Source organism: Poecilia reticulata, linkage group LG17 (genome assembly GCF_000633615.1).
Source record: "Poecilia reticulata strain Guanapo linkage group LG17, Guppy_female_1.0+MT, whole genome shotgun sequence".
Lineage (NCBI taxonomy): Eukaryota > Metazoa > Chordata > Actinopteri > Cyprinodontiformes > Poeciliidae > Poecilia > Poecilia reticulata.
The window spans coordinates 17,115,674-17,141,785 of record NC_024347.1 but is presented as its reverse complement, the minus strand read 5'-3'; the positions used below and the strand labels follow the sequence as shown (position 1 = coordinate 17,141,785).

At 38.5% G+C, this 26,112-nt stretch overlaps 1 protein-coding gene across 4 annotated transcripts; it reads left to right on the top strand.

Moving 5' to 3' along the window:
- Positions 1-196: 196 nt before the first annotated feature.
- On the top strand, positions 197-26,112 carry LOC103479519 (vang-like protein 2). Of its 4 annotated transcripts, XM_017310232.1 has the most exons (9): positions 197-307; positions 13,507-13,863; positions 15,638-15,761; positions 17,173-17,780; positions 19,208-19,341; positions 19,478-19,613; positions 22,034-22,277; positions 23,175-23,452; positions 25,925-26,112. In XM_017310232.1, the coding sequence occupies exons 2-8, from the start codon at positions 13,793-13,795 to the stop codon at positions 23,433-23,435; spliced, it is 1,578 nt and encodes a 525-aa protein (XP_017165721.1). In that variant the 5' UTR covers positions 197-307; positions 13,507-13,792; the 3' UTR covers positions 23,436-23,452; positions 25,925-26,112. The 4 variants fall into 4 exon arrangements, with proteins under 4 accessions (XP_017165721.1, XP_008432224.1, XP_008432223.1 ...); XM_008434002.2 differs by lacking the exon at positions 25,925-26,112 and having other exon boundaries at positions 198-307; positions 23,175-23,612; XM_008434001.2 differs by lacking the exons at positions 197-307; positions 25,925-26,112 and adding an exon at positions 690-847 and having other exon boundaries at positions 23,175-23,612.

Genomic DNA, 26,112 nt, shown 5'->3' with positions numbered 1-26,112 from the left:
AACTAATATCTAGCCAATATAACGTCATATGTTGCGTTAAGTGGGTCATTGGGGCCCCCACTCCCTAAACTTTATGCAGATATTAATTGTATTTTATGACGTCAAACTACGCATTCCTTTCAAATGAGGAATTTAACGCGTTGCGGTGGAGCAGCACCGTTTCCTGGACCCAGTTTGTCCCCTGGGGGGGAACCAGAGGAGGGGCCGATCCGGAGCGGAGGCGGGGCCCCACGGAGCTTCGGTTGAGTGGGAGAGAGAAAGTGGAAAGTGAGGGGGGAAAAATACCTGAATGGACGATCTGGAATAAGTAAGTAGTATTTGTACTTTTTTTTTTTCTTGCTGTGGAAAATGTGTGAGGAGGTTCGGTGGATGTGGGATTGTGTTCCGTGTTTCCGCGGAGTGGGGAATCGGGGAGGATTGTGTGGCGCTGGAGATCTCCGGTTTCACCCCCACAAACAATAGTCTGCAGGACGCGATGGTCGCCTTTTTCCCCCCCTTTCTTCCTCCCAAACCGCAGGGAAGTTTAGGACCCTCGTCGGCCCCCCTATTGTTGCTCTAGCTCCGCGGTGCTGGTTCTGGTCCCGGCAGACGCGAGTTCGGGTTTCCTGGGATCAGAAACGAAGATGCGCCTGGAGGGAATGAGCGCGTCCGCTCCGGTTGTAGGCCGAAGGGTTTGAATTTTCCTCCGGTGCGTCCATTCATTTCAGGAGGGCGTCCCGGTCTGGACTCCGGAGAGAAACGGACCGGACGTTTTTGGATCAAGGGGACTGAAAGAACCTCCCATTGTCCCGCATTTTATAGCGGCTACAACTCTTGATACTGGGCTAAATGCTGTTGCTGGTTCCCAGTAAGTTCTCCCTTTGTGCATGTGTGCTGAATGAATGATGCAGGTTAGAGGAGCTAAATACCTCCAGAAACCTCCTTCTTCTTCTTCTGTCTCTTTTTTTGTTATCATGGGTCTGAAATTCAAACCGAAACGAGATAATTTTGCTGCTAAAGAGAGACAGGCCCAGCTTCAATGAGTAGAGGAGGACTAATCGATCCGAAATATTCAAAATATCGTCTGCATCTGTATTGGTTGAATACGTGCATGTCGGCCTGGACGATAAATTGTCCGAGAAATTATTGCGATAAACGATAAGGTTGTTGTCTTGATTTCATTTTCAAGTAATATGATGGTAATGGCGCAGCAATGGCAAGAACACATGATCAAATATCAATAAACTTTAAATTCAGATGAACATTTAACACTGGAACTAGAATATATTTTAAAAATCCAAAGTAAATAAGTAAAGCAACCGAAACAGTAAATAAAATGGATTATGAACTCTCAACTAATTAAAATTGTCCTTCAAAACACATGGATCATTAGTTTCAGACAGGGAAAACAGGCAAAACTGCCAGTTAGGACTTTTGTAAAAAATAATGAGTTAAAGTGCAAACGAACAACTTCTTATGGTGTCGAATGTTTGCAGCATTTTTCAAAATGATGCGTTTTCAATGATAAAAATTGTTGTCCAAGTGGAAATTATCGTAAACAGAACAATAAATAAAATCAATTATGAAATCTCTGTCCTTCAAAAACACCAAGCTGGAGAGTTTTGTCATCCAGTTTTTGATACAAAGAGAGAGAAAAGAGAAAAACAATAAATCATGCAAATGGAGATTATTGAGCTCGTTTTCATTTATCATGTGATTAATTGATTTATTGCTTATTGCAACAGGCCTGCTTGTGTGTAGAGGTGCAGAAAATATCAATACAGAAGTATTAACTCCTACTGAGCAATATGAACCTAGGATTTTTAAAAGGTAAAGATATTGCATGCATAAATCAAAAATAAACTAACTTACTATTTAAAATATGTTTTTTTATTTATATTTATATTTTATATTTACATTTGTTTGTCCAAGGAATACAAATTTACACTCTGGAAGATGAAGATGTGGCGCATTTAAGGCAGGAAATGGAGTTCATCATCATTACTGGCACTTATTTCATTCCTGTATTTAACAACAAATATATTTTTATGAATCTACATTAATGGAGGAAAATATGTTTCACTTAATTAGGAATTCTGTGATAAATTATTGTGGTGCAATACCTTGCTTAAAAGCTTATTCCCTTAAATTTCCTACATATTTTCACATTACAACCAAACACTTCAGTGTATTCTTCTGGGATTTTATGTGTCAGCTCAGCACTAGGTAACTATGAAGTGGAAGGAAGGTGATGCGTGTCAACATTTTTACTAAAGTTGGAAAAAATAAATGCCACACATTTGGATTCAGCCCAGTCAGAACTTTCTAGAATCGTTTGTCACTCTGAAAACGGCTGCAAGTGTTTTTCTTGACAAAAAACAGATTTTTTTTTGTCTGTTCTTTATAAATAACATAAATCAGATTAAAAGTTGTGAAAGGTTTACCACTGACTTTCCCCATCTGAAGAAAAGGATTCCCACTGCATGATGCTGCCATCACCGTGTTTCACAGTGGAAATTGTGTTTTCTAGAAAATTTACAATGTTCACTTCATATATATTTGCAAAAACAAAACAAAACAACCTTATATTTTGGTCTGTCAGCATCTTCCTCAACATATTTGCTACATGACTTGTGCCAGGCTACTGTAGAGCTGAAACGATTAATCAGATTAATCGTGACTAATCGATTATTGAAATACTAGTCAACTAATTCAGTAATTGATTAACTGAAGTATGCAGACTCGAAAATGCAATTTTGTTGAAATAACAACACAGTCAGAGCAGTAATTAAACCAAACTTATAAAAAAATACATACATTTTGAATTTAAGATCAACAACAAACCTTTACCTGTAAATATGTTCAACCCAGAACTCCTCAAGCGGGTGAGTTTTAGCTTCACCTGGTTCAAATTCTTTTAAAAATATCCCTATTAATCCCATTTTATGATTACTAATCACTTAATCTAAAAAAATGGTTAAGTGTTCGCTAAAGGAATGCTGTGATATTGTATTTCAGGCATTATTTTATTATTTAGAAACAATAATTTATTTTTCTTGCATATTTTTATGTATTTCTAATATTGTGTAAAAAGATTTAAGTGGTTAACTGAAATTATGTTGATCAAATTAATTGATTAATTGTCAGAGTAGCCAGTAGATTAATTCATTACTAAACTAATTGTCAGCACTAGTTTGCATGATGCTGCTTTATTTATTGTCAGATTGAATAAAACATTATAACACTATTAAGTTATGTGGCTTCTATACAAATTTGGTTCCCCATGATTTTACTTAGAGGTGTCAGAGTAAAGGGGAATAAATGCAAATGAACTATATGGTATACAAAGTTTTATGTGAAAAAAAGTTTTAAAACTATATATCATTTTTATTGCACTTCTAATTCATGTGGAGCAAACCTAATGCCTCCATCGGATGATATCAGTCAGTCAGTGGCGTTTGAGATTCGCCTGAACCACATCCATCTCGTCTCTCTGAGCCACTTCCTGTCTCTCTGAGCCACTTCCTGTCTCTCTGTGCAGTAATTTACTGGGATTTGTAGATAAATGCATGGGGGAACTTTTAAAACGAGACACCAGTGTGGAATAAATCTCACTGTAGGAGTTCTGCTGGATGATATGTTGGCCCAGAAATTGTTGTGATGAATTATAATATTGTCATTTTGAAACCATTTTCAACGATTATAATAATAATTATGACATATTAATGCAAGTACATTTTAATTTCTAATAGGGGTGAGCATTTATTGTACTGTTTATCATTTATAGTGAAAAATTTTATATGATAAGACATGATTTATTGTTGTGATAAATTCCGACAACAATAAAATTACATTTTAGACAGTCAAGAACTGTCTAAAATTTATTTATTTTTTTACAATTTTCTCCACAATAGTATCAGTAAATTAGAAAATATGATTCAATGAGGTGTCCATATGCAGATTAATGGTATAAATCACATTTCTTTCAGTAAAGTGACGACTTCAAGAAGCTTATTTTAGATAGGAATGATTTTCAGGAGCAGCATTTCTGCCTCTGGTGCCATGAATTCTGTGCAGTTACCTAAAAAGAACGAATATATAGTTTGGTTTTTTTTGTCATAATTTTTACGGTTATCACAATAGTACTTCAAAATATTGTGATAAGATTCTAAGTATCACTCACTCCTAATTTCTGAAAAAACATTTAACACTGGAACTGGAAAAAATTCCAAATATCCCAAATAAACAAAACAATAGTAATTAAAATGTATTATGAAGTCTCGGTAACTGAAATCGCATTTCAAATAACAATCATTCAGCTTAGACCGGGAAAACAGGCAAAAGGGGCAGGTATTGCAAACTCTACCATTTTGTTTTGAGTTTCAAATGTTTGTTTCTCAACAATTAAAACCAAGCAACTCTTTAATGGACATGATGGCTGTAGTTTTAATTTATTACGCGATGAATTGATTTATTGCTTAATGTGACGGGTTTAGTCACCGGCACACCTGCTGAAGTTTTCTAAACCTAAAAGCTTTAAAGCTGACAGCAGCAGTTGCCCAGTTTATCTCTGGTTTTCACTGATGTTGTCCCAGCCGAGCGTGGGTGGTGGTCGATAGGCTGCGTGTGTGTGTGTGTGTGTGTGTGTGTGTGTGTGTGTGTGTGTGTGTGTGTGTGTGTGTGTGTGTGTGTGTGTGTGTGTGTGTGTGGCCTGCGCTGATGAGCCTCTTCCTCTGATGGAGCCTGGGTGTGTGTACACGCTTATTTTCACAGTTGGCTGCCGAGCAGGGCCGGTCATTTCAGAGATGTTCCTCCCTGACAGCTGCTGTCCCCGTGCCAGCAGCTCCCAGCGTTTTCATGACGGCTTCATTTCTTTTTGCCTTCAGGGACAAACGAGGCTGTAAAAAATGCATCTGTTTAAATGGAATGCAACAAGTGCTGAGCGATGCAGTTTCTTATGTTTTCTAGGGTGTTTTTATTCAAAATCTTGCAGCTTTTTTTTCTGTTGACATCAAACATGGTAATAATAATGTCCATTAAATCTCCACTTCTGATTAGGGGTGATTAGTTATCGTATAGTTTGTCATTTATTGTGATAAATTTCTTGGAAAACTTTAGATTTATCGTTGTCTTAATAAATCTGTTGGGATTGTTATCTATTTTATTAATGGACTCTGACCCGAACCTTTGGAGTCACATAGAGACAGTTACAAAGTCGGCCTCCTATCACAGGCGGAATATTTCCAGGGTTAAAAGACTAATATCACAGGAAAAAGACTAATATCTCAGAAATATCTAGAGAAAGTCACATGTGTTTATCTTTAGATTTTGATTACTGCAACTGTGTCTTCACAGGTCAGCCTAAAAAAAACAGACAACTGCAGCTGATCCAGAACAGTTTATTTAATGAGCGCATTGATGAATATCAAAACAAATGTGCAGTTACAGTGTGCAGTTTAGTGATAAAAAAAATCACATTTCTTTATGCGACTGGTGTCCTAAAGAAACGTTTTAGAAATGGGAATGTTTTTCAAGAGCAGTATTTGTGTCATGCAGTCACAGCTGTACAGTTACCCAAAATCAATTTTAAGGAATTATTTACTTAAGATAATCTCCTATGTCTTGCTGAAAAGTTACTTGTAAGTTAGTTTTGTCTTACTTCAAGTGTAGTAAGATATTCTCACGAGAAACTAGACCAGAAGTACTTGGTAAGATTTTTTGCAGTGTGGTTACTAGGGCTTCTCATTGAAGGAACATTCAGCTGTAGAAACATTATAATTAGTAAATTGCTGGTTTTGAAGCGGCGTGTATTTTCCCCGTGGGATTTTTGATACAGTTCATTGTTTTTCTGCTAGTTGTGCCGTTTGAATTTGTTGTCAAATTTTCTGCCTCGGCTGCTACTTTAGGGTTAAAACTGGAATGTAAGTTAAGGGGACATTTTGATGAGGTTCTGTGTTTTTTATATTGAGATCTGTTTTGAGAGACTGTTGTGCTCCTCTGTTTACACTGTATGCAAACCCTTTGGTCTGAGCTATAAAGCTACTCAGCCGTGTCACCAAGCAGGCCGGAAGCCGCCTGTGGACCACACACACAGATCACTGCAGTGAATCCACTCTGGATTTTCACACAGCAGAAAAACTCAGCTGAACTGCAAACGCACACCTCTGATTGGCTAATGATGTGGTGAAGCCACGTGAAACTTTGTGTGGAAGGAGAAAAAAGTACATGTAACAGGAGGGAGGTTTTTTGTTTTACTGGACAAACTGGTGCATTCAGGCCAGCTTGTGGGCATAGAGGGCAAACTTTTTGTTGGAGCTTTAAGTGTAAAGGTGTTTTCACACCTGATATTCAGGTGGTCTTGTTTCAACTGGGGATCAAAATCGCAACATTTATTACATTTTCACTCAGTCAAATGAACAATACCTTTAAAAAAGTAGTTCCTCTCCTTGCCTGTGGGGGCGCTGCTCAACGTACCACTGAAGGAAACTTCTGAGTGCAACTTCTCTTTTCACAAAATGTAAACCAAAATCAAGTAGTGTCAGATTTCAGCGGTTGCAGGACTTCTTTTTTGTGTTTTGTGACATTTCTCCTGCTAGAGCTAGACATGTGTGTTTGCTTTGGTTGTATTTACCCAGAATGCATTGTGCTATAGTCCGCTTCCTGCTTTTGGAAAAATCACCCTCCGCTTGGTGTTCATATATATTCACCTTCCTAAAATAACGACTCAAGCATTTTTATTTATTTATTTATTTATTTTTTACCAAAAGTTATCTTCACTGCCAAAAGATGATTTAGCCAAAACAAAAAATGATTAATGCTATTATCTTAGGAAGGTGATGGCTCAAAATCTCACCAAGTACTTTTACTTAGTTTCTAGTCCAAATATCTTGGCACACTTTAAATAAGACATACCTCTATTAAAAGTAACTCTTCAACACGTTATAGATGCTTGTTTTAGGTAAATACTTCCTTAATATCAATTTTAAAAAGCAATTTCCACTGGCAGATTTTTAAATTTGTAACATGATAAAAACTTATTTTAATAAATGAAATAATCTGCCAGTGGAAATGGTACTTCTCATCAATATTAAGGCAATATTCACCTAAAAGAAGGTCGTACATCTTGCTGAAAAGTTACTTGCAAGCTAGTTTTGTCTTATTGTAAGTGTACTAAGATATTTACATTAGAAATTTTTGGTCCACATCAGGGTTTTATTTCCCATTCACTCCTTTCCCAAACTAATAAGTCTTTTTCGGAAAATGAAGCAGAGTTCTATTAAACGGACTAAACAGGACTGGTGTGAATGCACCCTAAAAGAGGATTTCCAGTGAGTTCCTTAAACTGGGCCAAACAACAGATGAATAGGAAACCTTATACTTCCCAGCAGTGGACCACACCTTTTGTAGATCAAGTGCTGTGTCATATTCTCACTTACAGGCTTCCAGAAAGGTGGCAGACAGGTGAACTCAGCATAAACATGTAACTCAGCTTATTTAAGACCAAGCTAAGTATGTGGCTGTTTACTTTAAGCTGCCCGAATTTACAGCCCTTTAAGCATTTCTGATCGAAATAGCGTAATGCTCTGCTCTTTTTGTTTCTTCAAACCAGTTTCTTTTGTTTAGTGCTGCCTTTGTTGTTTTGGAGAGCGTGTAAGCTGGAGACGGGCTCCGGTTACAAAGACGGACCCCGGTTACAAAGACGGACCCCTCTCTGCTGAGCTTTCTGCAGCATCTGTGGCTCGTTAAAGTCAACAGCGAGTCAAATGTGGATGTTGTGACGCAACTTTTACAGGAAGTGGGGTTTATTTCTCTTAAAAAGCAGCGATAACATGCATCAAACCAGCTCGGTGAATGACGCCACCTTCACACTACAGCCCGAAGTGACACAAATACGATTTTTATTTATTTTTTTATTTGTCTTAAAGCGACTCGTATTTGATCTTTTCATGACAGTCTGAACAATACAGATTGGATTTTTTAGTGCGACGCAGGTCACTTATGGCTTTAAAGCTGATAAGAATTAAATCTTTTCAAATGTGACCCGAGTCTGTACACTGTAGTAAGTTCACGTTCATCTGACCTGAACGTCACTGATCCTGGACAAACGTCACCATTGTGCGTCCTGACGGGCGTAAACGGAAAGAAAAACAATAACCACTGCGGACGATAATGAGGATTAAGTTGTTAATACATTAGCTCCAGTCAGATAACAACTTCAAAATGTTTTTGTTTTTTTTATTGCAAACAATCAACATACAAGATCAACTTCAAAATCGTAAGAAATGCTACACCATTAGCATCCATGTTTACTTCCGCAATCACTGTGCAGCTGCTTCTTCTTCTTCTTCTCTTTTATGGCGGCTGGCAAAACATTGAGTAGGCTCTCTAGCTGTGACGTTATTAGTGCGCCTGTGGGTCACTTTCAGGTCGTATTCAGTTCACACAAGATCACATACAAGTCGCATATATTTGGAAGCGTGAACGACCACATCGAAAGGGAGCATTAAGGCCTGCTGTCTGAATGAACGTAGCCTAACAAATGCGCCAAGCAGTCTATTTGAAGACCGTTTCACTCTTTGTGGATGTGTATTAAAGGGAAGTTAGGAGTATTGTTTAAATTTGTTGAGCAAGGTATCAGGATGTTGTTGTTTTTAAACATGTTTAGAACTGAAAAAGCAGACATTTCTGCTTTAGTTCTGTATTAATAAATAATAGTCAATTACGCACATGGTAAATTAAAATGAACACGATCATTTCCACAATCTTTAAAGAGATGCTGCATTTTTAGTATCATTCAAAACCCATCATTTTGAAAAATGCTGCAAACATTTGACACCCATTACAAAGTAGTTGGTTAGTTTGCACTTGCATGTATTTATTTATTTTTTCAAAAGTCTTAACTGGTATTTTTTCCTGTTTTTCCTGTCTGAGACTAATGACTAATGCCTTTTGAAGAACAATTTTGTTTTGTTAAGAGTGCATAATCCATTTTGTTTGCTGTTTTGCTCGTTTCGTTTATCTATTTTGGATATTTAATGTGTTTTCTGGTTCCAGTGTTTTAATATTCTTTGGAAATTAAAGTTTATAAAATTTTTTGAGAAGATGCACTTGGCTTTTTATGCCTTTATTGTTATATTAGTTGAAAATGACCCTCAATATTATTACTATGAAACTGGGTTTCTGGGTAATGTCAGTGCAGCTGTAACTAAATTAGAAGTATTCATAATATAATTAAGGCCAGTTGCAAATGTGGATTTTGAGATTTTGTCTTCTGGCGTCTTACAGAGCAAACATCAGTAATTGGCTAATGTTTTTTCTTGCATTAGTGATGCCAGAAAATAAAGATAACGTGCGATCATAAAAAAATAAAACCAAATAAACAGTACCGTCTTTCATTCTGTGGCACCATGACGCTGAAATAGTTTCCCATTAGACACAAGTTATCTGTCGTTAGCTGTTTAATGCAGGAATTTCAGATGTTTACAGGTAAATATGCTGCTGGAATAACACAGGTGTTACATCTTCATGTTTCACTGCTTTGAATCACAGCCACAGCTTCTGCAATTATTACCTAATTATTATTTTCACCAGTCTGCAGGATAAACAGGGATCCCGGACATGGAGCCTATTTCAGCCACTAGAAGAAAACCTTCCAGCTGAACTTCCCTTTGATTAAAACGGTGTTTACATTTAATTTGTTCTTACAAAATCTTTTCTTAAATCACGTTAAAAGATCTTCTCATGTTGGTTCTTGGAAAAAACAAATCAATCCCTGAGAAACATCATAATGTACAACGCACAAAAAAGTATTTTTTTGTCTACTTTTTGTCAAAATATCTTAGTACATCAAAAATAAGACAAATGTAACTTTTCAACAAGTTATAGGAGCTTGTTTTAAGTAAATAATTTCTTAATATTGATGAATCAAATACTAGTTTTACTAGCAGATTATTTGACCTATAACGTGGGAAAAAATGAAACTAGTAATTTTTTAATCAATATTAAGAAATTATGATTTAGTTCTTTATTTCAAGTGCACTTCAAACTAGACAAAAAACGAAATACTTGGTAAGTGTGTAGATTTGTGGTTTTTCTCCAGGAATCAACATATTTATGTTTTCTCTGAAACTGAAATCCGATTTTTAGGAATGATGGAAATAACTACAATACAGTGATTCAAAGCAAAGCGGCGTTGAATCTTTGCTTTCTTATTTAATTTTTTTTTTTTTATTTGTTACGTCACATATTTGAGCGTAATCCAAAAGTCAGAATGCCCTCTCTAACTGTGACGATCAGAGAGTAGCTTTCATGCGGTTCTGGATGTATTGTGTCCACATTCTTTGCCGCTAATCTCCTTTAAAAGCACAACACGACTCCGCTGCTTCCTCTGCGATTACTGGAGATAAAAGCCGGTCATTACATTCGAGGAGCAGGCTGTTAGTCATTTGAGTTTTGCGGTTTGGAATAAACATGGTGTTGAGGTTTTGCTTAGAGCTGCAGGGTTTCAGAACCGTCTCCGTCCTGGAGAAGGATTCCAGTCTCGGATGAGGGAATCTGCCCCCTTTAATGGAAGACTGGGAAACCTAAAGGAATCCCACAGAAGGATTTGTACGTCATTTGGCTGGCAGAGAAGTGGATTTTAAAGACTGATGGAAAGGAGAAACCTCACCAAGCTGAACCAGGACTGTGGGAGACGGATCGGATTGTCACAGAGGCCAATCAAAACCTTTCTCCCCTCTTTTCTCAATTTATTAATATTTGTTCAGTTCAGACTCGTGGGAGATGCATACGGCTGAACCGATTAATTGCCAACTAATTTGGAAATCAATTAACCCTTAACTGGAGAATACAGAGTAGGACTGGTTGATGTAAGTGCTTCATCAGTAGTTTTTAGACTAGTTTGGGCAGGGCTGGGCAACTCCAGGCCTCGAGGGCTGGGCAACTCCAGGCCTTAAGGGCTGGGCAACTCCAGGCCTCGAGGGCCGGTCTCCTGCAACTTTTAGATGTGTCTCTACTTCAACACACCTGAGTCAAATAATGAGGTCGTTAGCAGGAMYCTGGAGAACCTGACTGCACTTAGGAGGTGATTCAGCTGTTGGCTTCAAGTGTGCTGGACCAGGGAGACATCTAAGAGTTGCAGGACACCGGCCCTCCAGGACCAGGATTGCCCACCCCTGAGTTTGGGGAATCTGCCCCCTTTAATTGAAGACTGGGAAACCTAAAGGAATCCCACTGATGGCTGGCAAAAAAGTGGATTTTTAGAGTGACCTGTTGGGCTTCACTGAACATGTTAGGAAGGATCGATAGGCTGTACTAAACATCATTATTAATTTTTTTGCTCAAAATCACTCTTAGATAAGGAGATTTTAGTCTGCTCAGTTCTGCCTATTTCGAGCTGTTTTTGGGCCTCTGTCACTTTAAACCCAAACAAGCTGCTGCTGGCCACACCCTAGCTGCAAACAGATGTGCAATTTTACACATCTTTGAAAAGCAGAAGTAGAGCCTCCTGCGCAACCAACAAGAATTCAGCAAGTAGTTTCTGGATGGTAAGGAAACAACAAAATGCTTGTCCTGTCCAGCAGCCATTGTACAATGGTAAAACCAGTTGACCAAAAGTACTGGCTTGGGTTGCTAGGTGACGGGAAGAACTTCGCCGGGGTTGCTAGGTAACGCGCAGTGCCTGAAAGTTTGTGACGTTACATTCTGTACGTATTTGAAACGACTAATTTTCCAAACACCAAAAAAATATTAACTTATTGCCAAAAAAAAAAAATAGATGGTTGCTTCTTTTTTTTATATATACTTTAAGCGTTGGGTTTTTTTTTTAGAAGTATTTGAGACTCAAATGGAGATACAAAAATCTGCAAAATGTGGATTTTGCACAAAGAAACATTTCACCAAACCGGACCAGGACTTGTGTGATCCATCCGTTTGTCACAGAGGCCAGTCAAAGCCACGCCCTCCGTTTCTCAGTTAACCACAGTCTGACAGGCCGACATCCATCAAGCCTCCACTTTTATTCCGGTGACCTTCCTCCAGTGTGAAGAACAGGCCGACAGAGGCCGGCGCGAGGTCAGGTCTCCACGGCAACTGTCTTCATCTGAGCACCCTGTTTCATCCCCATGGCAGCGGAGAGAGGCCCCGTTTCCCCGGGGACCAGGGGCGCGAGGGAGGGAATGTGAGCCGGAGCGAGGGCAAACAAGTTTAGTGCAAACACCGTAATCCAATATGGCTGCCATTGTGCCGCGGCTAACTGAGGCTGGAGCCGACGTCTTGGAGGGGAGATACAGTGGTGTAATGATTAACCTCAGCAGAGGCCGGGAGGACGGGATCTGAGCGGGAACGGAGAAACCAGAACCTGGGTTCAGGGGGTTAATGGGTGTAAGCGTCCATGGAGGACACAGGGCTCCGTCTGCAGGGTGAGACCTCTGAGTCCCACTGTGGGTATAAAAACACAGATTCTTAGAGGGTCATTTCACCGCAGAGCTGCATAATTAAAATGAGTCATATTCTGACCAACCCTCTTGAAATCTGTTGTGAATTAAATGGAATTAATTAATTTCATGGTAAATTGAGAAGAAATTGATCATTTCTGTTCTGATGATACTTTTTGAAAGGTAGTTTTGTTTACAGGGACATTGTAATCCATTTATTTATAGTTTTGGTTGCAAGTGAGGTTTGATTTTTTACAGTTTTATTTAAAATATTTATATTTTGAGTCAAAATGTAATTTTACTAGTTTTCTCAGTTGTCGACTATGTAGTGTCTTCTGGGACTTTGTGTGTTTTTGTGACGTAAAGGATTTTGAAATGCCTTGTTGCTGAAATGTGTTTTACAAATAAACTTTGATTTACAAATTTATTAGTCTTGCTGTATCAAGCTCTAAGCAATATATTACTTGAAAATGTTCTCAAAACAGCAAAATGATCACTTATTGCACTAACTATTGGGAGAATTATTCCTCCAGTATTTGTTGCATTTTTCCCTCATATGTAATTGTTTGTTTTGAGTTAGTAAATGGAAAAATTCAGTTATTGTTAAGTGTATACTGTTTAAAGCTCCATTTGTTTTGCAACCTGTCACTTATTTAATTCCTATACTTAAAAAGTCAGCAAAATTATTTGTTAATTTTGGTTTTAACTGTTTCTTGTTTCTCTTGTTTCTTTTTCTACTTGTAAATTAATATTGAGGGAAAAAAACAAGAATCCCACTTTTATATTTTGAATTGTGCTGTAAGTTAAAGATTTTGAAATATGGAAACTGAGACGCTGGACTTCGTAGGCTGTTACAGTTTGAAAGTCGTATTTTTTACATGAACACTGATTTTCTTCTGGCAGCGTGAATGTAAACAGCTCTGTGGAGACGATGGGAAAACAAGCTGTCAGCATTAATCATAATGAAGGCAGGAAGTTCAGTGGAAATTAGAAGGTGGTCGTTTCTTCGTTTGGTCCATCTGGTTTTTGTTAAATGTTCATTTAAAACCACAAGATTCAAGTAAGATTTTAATCTTGTTTTTCTTGTTTTCAGATCTGATCCACATCATCTCTCCCCCCGCTGTGACTCTCCTACCCATCATCCTCTCCCAGCCCCTTCTCCCCCTTGCTCTCCCGCCTCCCCGCTTCTCCGTCCCCCATCTTCATCAGCCTCCAAGATAGATTCCCTCAGGAGCAAGGTTGATCTGCTCAAGCTGCCTCTGGCTCTCTCCGCCAAGTCCATCTCTGAACGTAAGAGCCAGCTGGGAGGCGCCGGCGAGCGGCGCAGCGCGGGGGGAGGAGGCGGGGCTCGTACAGCCCGCTCACCGCCGACCCGAGACATGGACAACGAGTCGCAGTACTCGGGATACTCGTACAAGTCGTCTCACTCTCGAAGCTCCCGGAAGCACAGGTGGGTACGACGACTCAAACGTCGAAGCACATATTCGGTTTTTCCTTGGTAAATTTATAGAAAACAGTTTTGTTCTTAAAAACATGGGATTTCAAAGGTAATTTGTGTAAAAATGATCAGTATTTGAGGTGTTTTGATACAAATGTAAATCTAAAAATTGGTTGACATCAATTAGGAATGAATAAAGAAGAAGAGTCTCACTACATCTACGTACATTAAAAGGCTGCGGTGTCAAAACAAACAGTTTTTAAACAAAATGCTACAATTTAAAGATGGTTCAACACTTGATATGTATTAAGTTTAAAGGGTCAAAGATATGGACTGAAAGATTTATCGTGATATTTTGCTGTACCAAGTGATAACAACTATTTATTACGTCTTATTTAGGTAACTAAATATGACTGTGACTGTGTGTCACAGTTATTAAATTCCCACAAACACAAATGATTCTCTTGAAAAACATAACGCTTCTATAAAATGCGTTTTTAGGACACCAGTCACATAAAGACGTGTGATTTGCATCATTAAACTGAACACATTAACGGTATTTTCATACTTATTGGTATTTATTGATGCTTTCATTGAACAAACGGTGGAGAAAATAGTAAAACTATCAATCCTGTCTATAAGGTCAGTATTTTTTAAACATCCTTAATTGGAATTGATAACGACAAATCAAAATTCTTATTGTGATAAAAAATGTACCACAATAAATGATGAACAAGGTATTGTTTTGTTAAAGATGATTTTTGGAAAAGATTACATAATAACTAGTAATTCTAGTTTCTTCTATCTAACCACAAAGTAAATCAGCTGAATAATTAGTATTTACTTTCTCCTAAAATTCATAAGCCAAACCTTTAATTTTAAATAATCAATAGTTACCTGAAAGAGAAATCATGCAGCTAAAAGTATTGGACACATTTCCACTAATGCTAAAAGAACGGAGCTAATTTTTTACTTTTAGCAAACATTTTAGCCTTCCCTAAGTTAATTATTCCAGATAAATTGCTAATATTCTTTGCTGTTTATAAGCTTTCAGTTGAATAATTTTCAACATCTGTGTTGAAGTTTTGATTATCGACTCTTCAACCAGTTATTTTTATATTCATGCTCTTATTTTGAAGTGGTGAAAGACTTTTTACACAGCAAATCTGTTTCCTCTCCTCTTATTCCCTCTTTTTTCTTTAACTTTACTTGAAAGTAGAAACATACAGGAACATAATAAAACAGACAGAAGAGAAACGGCATAATGGAGAAACATTGTGATGAAAGTGTCAGGAGGAGGCGGTGCTTCTTAAAGAGACAGATGCTCAATTTCAAAGTGTCAAATTTCTTTGAAGTCATGTTGGTTATATGCATTATTTTTATAACACTCCAAGGTAACATAGTGCTATTTTTTTTAGCACAATTGAGTAACTATGTGCCTGGAAAATAACTCCATCCCTTTAAATAATAAATGGACGGCATGCTGAGTAGAAAGTTTTACAGAAATTTGATGTATTTGCTATCAAAATAAGGATGTTGAAGCCACCAGAAGAACATATAAAAATCAAAAGCTGGAGATTATTTTTACACTGAATCAAACAAAAACAGAAAATGTTTTTCTTAATCTATTTTCAAACTTAATGTTTATGAGTAACAACTGTTTCAAATCACTGTCTGCTTTCCTTTTCTGGCTCTGACATTATGATGCAATTGAGACGCAAAAAGAGGGAAAGCCACATTGCTGAGCGCTGAGTTTCTCTCTTAATGTTTGTGTTTTGGGCTTCAGGGACCGGAGGGAGCGGCACCGCTCCAAAAGCAGAGACAGCAGCAGCCGTGGAGACAAATCAGTCACCATTCAGACGCCCGGAGAGCCGCTGCTGGACGCAGAGTCGACCCGAGGAGATGACAGGGTCAGCCTCACCGACCTTTCTGTTTTTAAATCTCTACGTCTGCGGTGATTAATGTTTAACCTCAGGAATTATCCATGCAGATTAATCATACATTTCCAGCCTGGATAGATGTTTATCTGAGTGTAAACACAGTTGTGGGCGACGCTGCAGACTTATTATCACTGCTTCTGAGTGAAGCGGCGCTCACAGCTGTCTGCCTTCATAACAAAGACTTGTTGACGGCCGAGTGGGCCTCAGGAGTGGCTCTTGAACTCCATCAGCGGCTGATTGTGTTTTGTTGGAGCAGTCGCTCATTTGGTTTCAGTCGCTGTCAGCAGGGAAGAGGCAGGTGTTGACATTTGCCCAACAGAGCCTCGAAATGCAGAAGATGAATTACTTTGAGTTTAAAGGTGTGTTTCCAGTGAAGGAGGGGGATGTTTGTTTCTGGACAGACAGAAAAGGAGGCTTCGTTTTTCCTTCCTTTTTGATTAAAAATAAGGATGGAAATGTAATTTTCTTAATCACATATTTGTTTCCAGTTTTTTTTTTAGCAGTTCTTAAAAAAAAAAAAAACAACAAAAAACACTTTGACGTAATAAATAACAACAACAAAAAAACACGTAATAATGTATAGAGAAACTGGAGGGTTTATCTACGCATCACCAGAAAGACAAAATTAAGCTTTTCTGCACTCTTACAGGCTCCCAAGTGAACAAAAAAAGTTGATTTTGTGTAATATGACCTCTTTAAAAACAGAGTGTCCAACATGTGGAGCGTGGGCAGTCGGTGCCTTCTGAAAGATTTTGTTCGGCCTGCAAACTCAACTCAAGCATGATAAAAAATAACGTTTATTTGTATTGCACATTTCAGCAACAAGGCAATTCAAAGTGCTTTACATCATAAAAACATCATACGAAACAAGCAATAAACGTTTCATTTTGTCAAACGCCACCATCAAAATCATCAAGGAAAACTCAGTGTTTCAGCAGTTTTGCTGTTTGTTTGGAAGTTTGTTCCAGATTAGAACAGCATAAAAAGTGAAATAATTCCCCATGTTTTGGTTCTGGTTCTGTGGATGCAGAGCAGAACCAGAAGACCTGAGTAGTCTGGAAACATGATAAAACAACAGCATCCTTAATGTATTTTGGTGCCAAGTATTCAGTGATTTATGGACTAACAGAAGCATTTTAAAGTATATGAAGACACTGTTACAATAATTAAAGCAACTAAAGATAAAAGATAGCTCAACACTTGATATGTATTCAGTTTCTCTAAATCTTGCTGAGATGTTAGTCTTTAGTTCTTCAGGTGATGGAAGGCCGACTTTGTAACCATCTTTATGTGTTTTTGAAAGTTCAGGTCAAATTTCAGGCCTGATCAGTAGTTTCCAGCTTTAATAACTCTAAAAAACGTCTGATCCCGTTTCCTGCAGGATGATAACTGGGGCGAGACCACCACCGTCGTCACGGGAACCTCCGAGCACAGCATCTCAAACGAGGACCTCACCCGCGTCACCAAAGATCTGGAGGAGTCGACGCCGCTGGAGTGCAAGCGCTTCATCGGCCCGGCGCTCGGAGGCTGCCTGAGCTTCTTCGCTCTCATCACGCCGCTGGCCTTCCTCATCCTCCCTCAGGTGCTGTGGCGAGACGCCCTGAAGCCCTGCGGGACGCCCTGCGAAGGCCTGTACGTCTCGCTCGCCTTCAAGCTCCTGGTCCTGCTCATCTCCTCGTGGGCGCTGTTCCTCCGCCCGCCCAGAGCCACGCTGCCGCGGTTCTTTGTCTTCCGCTGCCTGCTGATGGTGCTGGTGTTCCTGTTCGTGGCGTCCTACTGGCTCTTCTACGGCGTGCGGGTGCTGGAGCCCAAAGAGGAGGACTACCGGGGCATCGTGGAGTACGCCGCCTCGCTGGTGGACGCCCTGCTCTTCATCCAGTACCTGGCTCTGGTGCTGCTGGAGGTCCGACACCTGCAGCCGGCTTTTTGCCTTAAGGTGGTCCGCAGCACGGATGGAGCCAGCAAGTTTTACAACGTGGGTCATCTCAGGTGAGTGACTGATTCTGGAAACACATTCACAATACGACTAGCTCAAAATACTCCATGTGAGGGGCGTCCAAAGTGCTTTTCCTGAGTTAAAACATTAATATTGTTTCTTAAATTTGTTTCTTTTGCGTTATTTGAGCTCTGAAAGCTTCTCATCTTTTTGTTATTTTAACCATTTCTCATTTTCTGCAAATAAATACTAAATCTTTGCTTGGGATTTCAGAGACATGTTGTCAGTAGTTCATAGAATAAAAGAACAATGTTCATTTTACTCAAACATTTATAAAATCAGAGAACTGATCATTTTAAATGGTCTCTTATGTTTTCCAGAGCTATAAATGGAGACTTTCTATCTTTAATTAGGACAAAGTTACCACAAATGAGTAAAATCTTCTTACAAAATAAAATATTCTCCATAACACAAAGGAGTCATCTCTAAATAGTCACAATTTTGTTTTTGTCTTTTCTAGAACTGGTGACTTTCACTGAAAAGCAAACTTTGCTTCACCCAAATCTGTTTTTTATTAATTTAATAAACTTGGCTAAACACGGCGAGCGTTTTCCGACAGTTTGACCTAAATCCTGATTTTATTAATCACAACTGATTCAATTGTGTTTTATTTTTCTCCAACTGATGCTTAGAGAATTTGCTAAGTTATTTTCAATAAGGCAAATATCCAGAAATCTTTTTAAGTTTTGGACCTAGAACAAATCTGACTTCTTTGTTTGTTTAAGTATTTTATGTTTATTTTACTGTTGAGAGCGGAAAAACTTTTTTTTTTTCCCCCTGCAGTCCTTTTCGCTAAATGATTTCAGCCGAAGTGACAAAACGTTTGGACACCCCTGCTCTGAAGCAGGGGTGTCCAATTAATCTATATTTAGATTAATTGGGATGCTGTGCGGGTTTCCAGTCATTGTTGAGCATCTTTTGATTTTCTTTCCATGCATCCTGATTTTTCTTTGACATTTTTGTATCATAAACTATCTTGGTAAGAAACAGGAAGTGGAAACATGCCTGAAGATGTTTATTTTTCCTGACTGACGGATTTTATTTTGGTAATAAAAGTTTTGTATAACCAATAGATTTTTTTTTTTTTTGCTAAAAGCTTGATATAAACTCTGAAACTCACAAGAATATAAAATCAATTCTCAAAGCTTGCATGCGAAGCTTAAGTTTGCACTGCTACAGTTTGTTTGGTCTAAATGTATTTTAATGTTCCAGGAAACATTTTGAGCCTCAGTCAATTTATTTTTCTGCTGTTTTCTACCCCAGAGGAGAAGCCTCCACCTCTCTGATCCTGATAATGACGTTTTATCTTCATGTCTCTTTGGAATGGGCTGCAATTAAAGTATTTTTTTATTTCCTAAAAGGATGCAGAAGCACTTAGCAGCGGATATTTGAGTGGTTTTGCCCTCTGATTCGTTTGCAGCATCCAGCGAGCGGCCGTCTGGGTGCTGGACCGATATTACAACGACTTCTCCGTCTACAACCCTGCTGTGGTCAACCTTCCCAAGTCCATCCTGTCTAAGAAGATGACCGGATTCAAGGTTTACTCCCTGGATGGTGAGAGATTATCACCTCAGACTGCTTGTGATTCTCCCACACACGACGTTATTCCCCTTTTGTTCTCGCTTTGAGTAGAGATGAAAACCTGTCGTGCAAACCTCTAAACCCTCCCTCTGCGTGTGTCGTCTTGCAGAAAACACCACCAATAACTCGACGGGCCAATCGCGCGCCATGATCGCAGCGGCAGCCAGGAGGAGGGACAACTCCCACAACGAGTATTACTACGAGGAGGCCGAGATGGAGCGCCGGATCCGCAAACGCAAGGCCAGGTTAGATACCGTGAGCAACGGCGAGAAGCCTGAGAACAGAACCGCGGTCTGCTCCTGTTCAAAGTAAACGGGCATGTAGTGACGAGAGAGCAATCATGGAGGCTGCTGTGGATATCATTAAGGCCTTTCCATCATGTAAACTCCCACAATCTGACTTAAGCCTTATTTAAATGAGTCATGGTCGTCCTGTCCTCACATGTTCTGGTTGCTACGGCTGCTGTAAAAATCAGACGGTTTTCCGATCCAGGCTTTTTTCCTTTCTTTTGGAGAAAAGCCTGATTAATTGGCAGTCTGCCGCCTTGAGGAGCCATGCTAGCTTATGTCCCAACAGTCCAGAACGATGAGTTTATTCTGTTTACTTAGAGCCGAGGCCTTCATTTCAGAGGAACACATAGTTTCAGTTTTGCTAGCCTCAGATGAACTGGTTAACTTGACTATTAGGGTTTCATAACTTCTAATACATATTATCTCACTGGAAGGTGCAGAAAGTCTAAAAATGCAACTAAAAACAAATAATTATACTCAGAAATATAAATGGCTTGATCTGTAGGCATAGTGTCTTCAGAACGTGTTTATAACCCTTGAATTTTTCACACTTTGTCACAAAAAACCTTATATATCGGGTACTTAATTTAATTATATGTATTAGGAGTGGATAATTATTAAGAGGAAGGTTTGCATTCAGCACCCTTCGCTGGAATACCCCTATATAAACTTTAGTGCAACAAATTTCCTTTATAAGTAAATCATTTAGTTTCAGTAAAAATTAACACCTCAGAGGTTTGTTAGAGAATATTAGTGAACAGCAATCAAGAGAAGCAGCCAACAGATCCACAGTGACTCTAGAAGAGCTACAGAGGTAAATAAATAAAAATCTGTTTTCAGTCCGTGCAACAACTGTAAACATAAAGCCAGAGCTACTGCAGAATGTCTTAGACCTAAGTGAAAAGTTCAGACATAGATCCAGCTGCAGATCTGTGCCAATAACTGATGTTTGCAGATGTTCTCCATCCAGTCTGACTGAGTTTCAGCTTTTCTGCAAATAGCAAAGGGATAAAAAACATTTCTAGATGTGCAAAGCTGGTAGGAAATCCAAAAATATCTGAAGCTCTAATTACAGGATTCTGAAAAAATATGATCTCTGGAGAGACATTTTCCTGATTGTGTATTGATAAAAGCCATTAACAAACTGTTAAAATATTAAGAACATTCAATAAGTACTTGTTTAAATTAAATAACATCTTTCCACATTGATGAGTCCCTCCAGGATTCTGGGATTGCTTTCATGACTTTTTCCCCAATCAAACTCACAGATTCTGTGGTGCTAATTTAATATTTACAAGGAATTTTGTGCAATATTTCACAGATGTAGATATCTACCAATATCTACATCTCCTTTATTTCATTTTATTTTATTTTTTACTCTTTTCGTCCTTGACTCCTTACCTTTTTCCAATCCTTCCTTATTTCCTTTCATACTTTTTTCATACACTTCCCTTCCGTCTTTTCTTGCATTAATTAATTAATGTCTTTATCAATTTTCCCTTCCTCCTTTCATTTCTTCTTCTGTTTCTTTATTTTTCCTCCTTCATTCTCTCCTTCAGTGTTTATTTTTTCTACTCCTTCCTTCTCTCCCTCTTTCTATTTTCATTTTTACTCTTTTCTTCCTTGTACTCTTCATTTTTTTCATCCTTCCTGCTGAACATTTTTACCATAAATCATATCAATATGATAAATTCATGTTTATCATGGTAAATATGACTTTTTTAGCCATATTAATCACAGACTTCAGATAAAATGAGGCTGAGGCAGCAGTGGAGTAGAAATAAGAAATGCTGCCACCTGCAGGTGGGAGTTAGAAGTCACTTAAATGTTTTTGACTATGTATGCGAAAATCTGCAATAAACTCACGATCCTGCAGGGGCCTGTTGATTTTCACGTGGAATTAAAACAAACGGATTGATGTAATACGGCAGCAAACGGATAAAAACTGCTTTGATTTGATTAATACAATAATATATAAACACACAAATGTCTTAAAAAGCTACGATGAACATCGAGTTTCACACGCATAATAAACCATTTATCTACAATTAACTGTAATTATTTCTAAACCTGTCATGGTCCCAGAAGTTATTGCAATAAATAATATGGTTGTTTTGAGGTAATTCTCCAGTAATATAACAGTCATAATAATACAAGAACACATTCTCAAAGATCAATAAATTCTAATAAACATTTAAGACATTTTAAATATTAAAAATAAAGAAAGAAAAGCAACAGAAAAATAAATAAAAGGTCAACTTGAAACCAAAGCACCAGACTGAATCCAATTTGCCGTGTGATTAATTGATTTGTCGTTTATTGCGACAGGCCTAATTGTATCCCATGTTCGGTCGTTGTCATGGTTACCCGTTCAGGCTGGTCGTGGCGGTCGAGGAGGCCTTCACGCACATCAAGCGGCTGCACGAGGACGAGGCGGCGGCGTCTCCCAAGCACCCCCGGGAGGTGATGGACCCCCGGGAGGCGGCGCAGGCCATCTTCGCGCCGATGGCGCGCGCCATGCAGAAGTACCTGAGGACGACGCGGCAGCAGGCCTTCCACAGCATGGAGAGCATCCTCACGCACCTGCAGTTCTGCATCACTCACAACATGACGCCCAAGGTGAGAACACGGCGTTTCCATAGCGACCAGGTGACTCAGGCCGCTGTGAAAGAGTTTCATCGACTGTAATCGATCGGATTGGGGTCAACGTCCGAGTAGAAAAAGATGCTGCTCCTTCTCTTTCTTTGTGTCTGATTTTCTATTCTTTCTTTATTTCTTGTTTGTTTTTTCATTCTTGTCTTTCCTTCCTTTCTTTTTTCCTTCCCTACTTCCTCCCTCTTTCCCTTCTTTACATCGTTATTTCTCCATTCTTTCTTTTTCCTTGCTTGATTTTTTAAATTCTCATGTCTTTATTTTTCCTTTTTCTATCCTCATGTTCTTTCTTCTTCCCTTCTGTCTTTCTGTATTCTTCCTGTTTTTATTCGTTCCTTATGTTTTCAGGCTTTTTCTTTCATGTGTTCTTACTTCCTTCCTCTCCTTTATTTTATTTTTTACTCTTTTCTTCCTTGACTCCTTGCCTTTTTCCACTCCTTCCTTATTTCCTTTCATACTTTTTTTGTCCTTCATTCCTGTCTTTTTGTCATTACCTTTTTTCTTACCGTCTTCCCTTCTTTATTTGTTCATTGTCCTTCCATTTTCCATTCCTTCCATCTTTTCTTGCATTCCTCAATTAATCTTTATCAATTTTCCCTTCCTCCTTTCATTTCTTCTTCTGTTTCTTTAATTTTCCTCCTTCATTCTCTCCTTCAATGTTTATTTTTTCCACTCCCACTTTATATTTTAATTTTTACTCTTTTCTTCCTTGTGCTCTTCCTTTTTTCATCCTTCCTGCTGAACATTTTTACCATAAATCCACAGAGAATGATTTCGTTTTATATTTTTATGATGGAAGGTGAATTTCTGTGAAAGGATAAATGTATTAATGTCCAACATTTTCTGTCTCTTTCTGCTTGTCAGGCCTTCCTGGAGCGATACCTCACCCCGGGCCCCACCATGCAGTACCAGCAGCAGAGCGGCAGGGGGCGCCAGTGGACTTTGGTGAGCGAGGACCCCGTCATCTCGGGCCTCCGGCAGGGGCTGGTCTTCTCCCTGCGGCGCCTGGACTTCTCCCTGGTCGTCACGGTAACGCCGCTTCCCTTCCTGCGGCTCGGCGAGGAGTTCATCGACCCGAAGAGCCACAAGTTCGTGATGCGGCTTCAGTCGGAGACGTCGGTGTGAGCGGCGCCGCTCCTCCCGTACGTGACACGGACACGCTTCATTATCCAATCAGCAATCAGCCTTCTCTCACGCCCTTCTGTGACAGAAACCAATCAGAAGGAGGAATGCAACTTTTTTTTTTTTTTTTGATCAACAAACTGTGATCGGCTCAATGATTGTTCAAAAAAAAAAAAAAAACGAACTGAGGCCTTTTCGCCGCTGGTGTTTTCTCTCTAAAAAGGTTTATTTCTCTTTAACCACTGAACCACAGAGGAGCAGTGACTCAACACACGCACGCAAGAGGAAGGAGGAGATTATGTCACTTCCTGTCAGTCACGCTGGTGATGTTTTCTCCGATAGCGCATGGACCTGCTTTTATACGAGAGGGAGTGGCTTTTACTGTTTTAACCTGCAGAATGTAGCATTACATGCTGAGTTGATTGTTTTTATGTAAAGAAGAGCGGATCTACATAATGCAGCTTTTTTTATTCTTTTTTTCCCATGATGCACTGCAAAAACACAAAGTATTACCAAGTATTTTTGGTTTCCTGTGCAAACATGAAATAAGACAAAGTTAACCTACAAGTAACTTTTACGTTTGTTTTAAGTAAATAATTCCTTAATATTGATGAAAAAATACTTTTTCCACAAGCAGATTATTTCATTTATAAAAATATATTTTTCCCATGAAATAATCTACTAGTGGATCTAGTACTTTTACATGAATATTAAGTAATTATCGACTTAAAACAAGCTCCTATATCTTGTCAAAAAGTTAAATGTATATTCTTTTTGTCTTATTTTGAGTCTACTAAGATATTTGCACTACAAACTAAACCAAAATACTTGGTAATATTTTGTGTTTTTGCAGTGTATAACATTTTCATCCTAATTTTGCAGCTTATTAGGATGCATGAGTCTGGCGGTGGTCCAACAGAAATACCAAAATCCATTAATCTGTCGTTCTAAATGTGCTAAACGACTAAAGGCTGTTTGAAGTTGATGACTAAAGCTCAGAAACATTCCTGGCTGTAGGTGAAACTCACCCAAAATTAACCGAAGAGTCTGACTCAGTGCTATTTTTAATCACATTATTCTAAATGCAAGTAATTTAAATCATAAAATTAACTGTTTTCAGCCTTTACGAGCTCATTTTGGTCAATTTGGCGCCAAATTGAACAAACAGAATCAAAACGGATTGATTTAGAAAAGAATTAACCGAGCTTGTTGGTTTTCCAGCTGATTTTATTATTAAAAATAAGATAAGATGAGCATAAAATCATCAGAATTCCTCTCTGTTGTGCTTAAGCTGTGCAACAATATTTGGCTGCAGATTCCCTGATTCCAATCCGAGTCGCAAAAGTAGAAGAAAAAGTTTGTAATTCAACAACTAAATGTTTTTTGTTCACGTTTGGTTTAGTGGTCAGTACATGCATGAACCACCTTGGTGCCTGCAGCTCTCAGACTGTCCTCGCATGAAATATAAAAAGATATTTTTAGCAGAGTTTCTCAGCAGTTCAACTTTGTCACTTATGACACAGACGTGAATTTAGACTTGAAGGTAAAGAAAATTCTAAATCCGGTGCGTTAATTCTGAGAATTATTCAGAATGAATGCTTTTCTAAAAGCAGAGGCAATTCATAATTGGACGTTTTCACTCATCAAACCATATTTTCAGTGTTCATATGTGATAAAATCAAGCTTTTCTGAAAATGCCGAGTTCTTTTTTTTTTTTAGCATTTTATTAAAGATGGAAGCAGTAAATGGCAGAAAAACTAAATAAATCCAGGGAGATGAGATTAAGTGTTGAAGCAAAAACATTAAGAGTTTGAATTTTATATTTTAAACGGGTACCAGTAATTTTTTTTTTTTTTTTTTTACATTTTCAAAATTGTGACTGTTTTTTACCTGCTTACACTGTAAGCTTCTCATAATGGAGCCGGTTACAGGAGTCACTTATTGAGGGTGAAACCTGTTCTGCTCAAGCTGCTTTTATGCATCTACCACCACACGGTTTTTGTATTTGATGTAAAAACGGATAAATGTCCCAAAGCGGACGAGCGATTGTAACTCCTCTGATCACCGCCTCGCCTTGTGCCGCTTTATTCCAACCTTTTCTCTGCAGACGTGGAGGATCTGCAGCCCGACTGCCTTTTTCAGCTCCTCTTATATAAACTGTTTCACATGAACAATCCTGATTTTTTTTTTTTTTATTTTCTAAGGAAAGCATGCAAAGAATTATTTCAGGCTCCATTTTTTTATTTTGAAAAATTTACTTTTGTATCATTTTAAGGTGCCTAAATTATGATGATGCAATTTTCAGAATGTTTTTACTTAAATTGAAAAAAAAAAAAACTTGTAGAGAAAAAAAAAAAGTAGATTTGTGTTTTCTCCTTTTGGTAACAGTAGCTTGTAAAGTGCTTTAGACATCGTTTCTATTATTAAACCATCTATTCCTAATAAGTCCCGTCTTGTCAGCTGTTTTCTGAGCCGAGAATGTTTCCTAACAGGAATTTCTCCCTAAAGAGAGACAGAGGGCTTCTTGAAAAAACACCTTCAAGAGGAACTTCTGAGAAGGAAGATGGCTGATGTGGTAGGCGTGTGGTTTCGTAGCTTCAAAACGGACAGAGAGCCCTTCACTTCCTGTTCTCAGTCGCTCAGTCGAGGCTCTTCAGACGCGTCGACGTTTCTCTGTCGA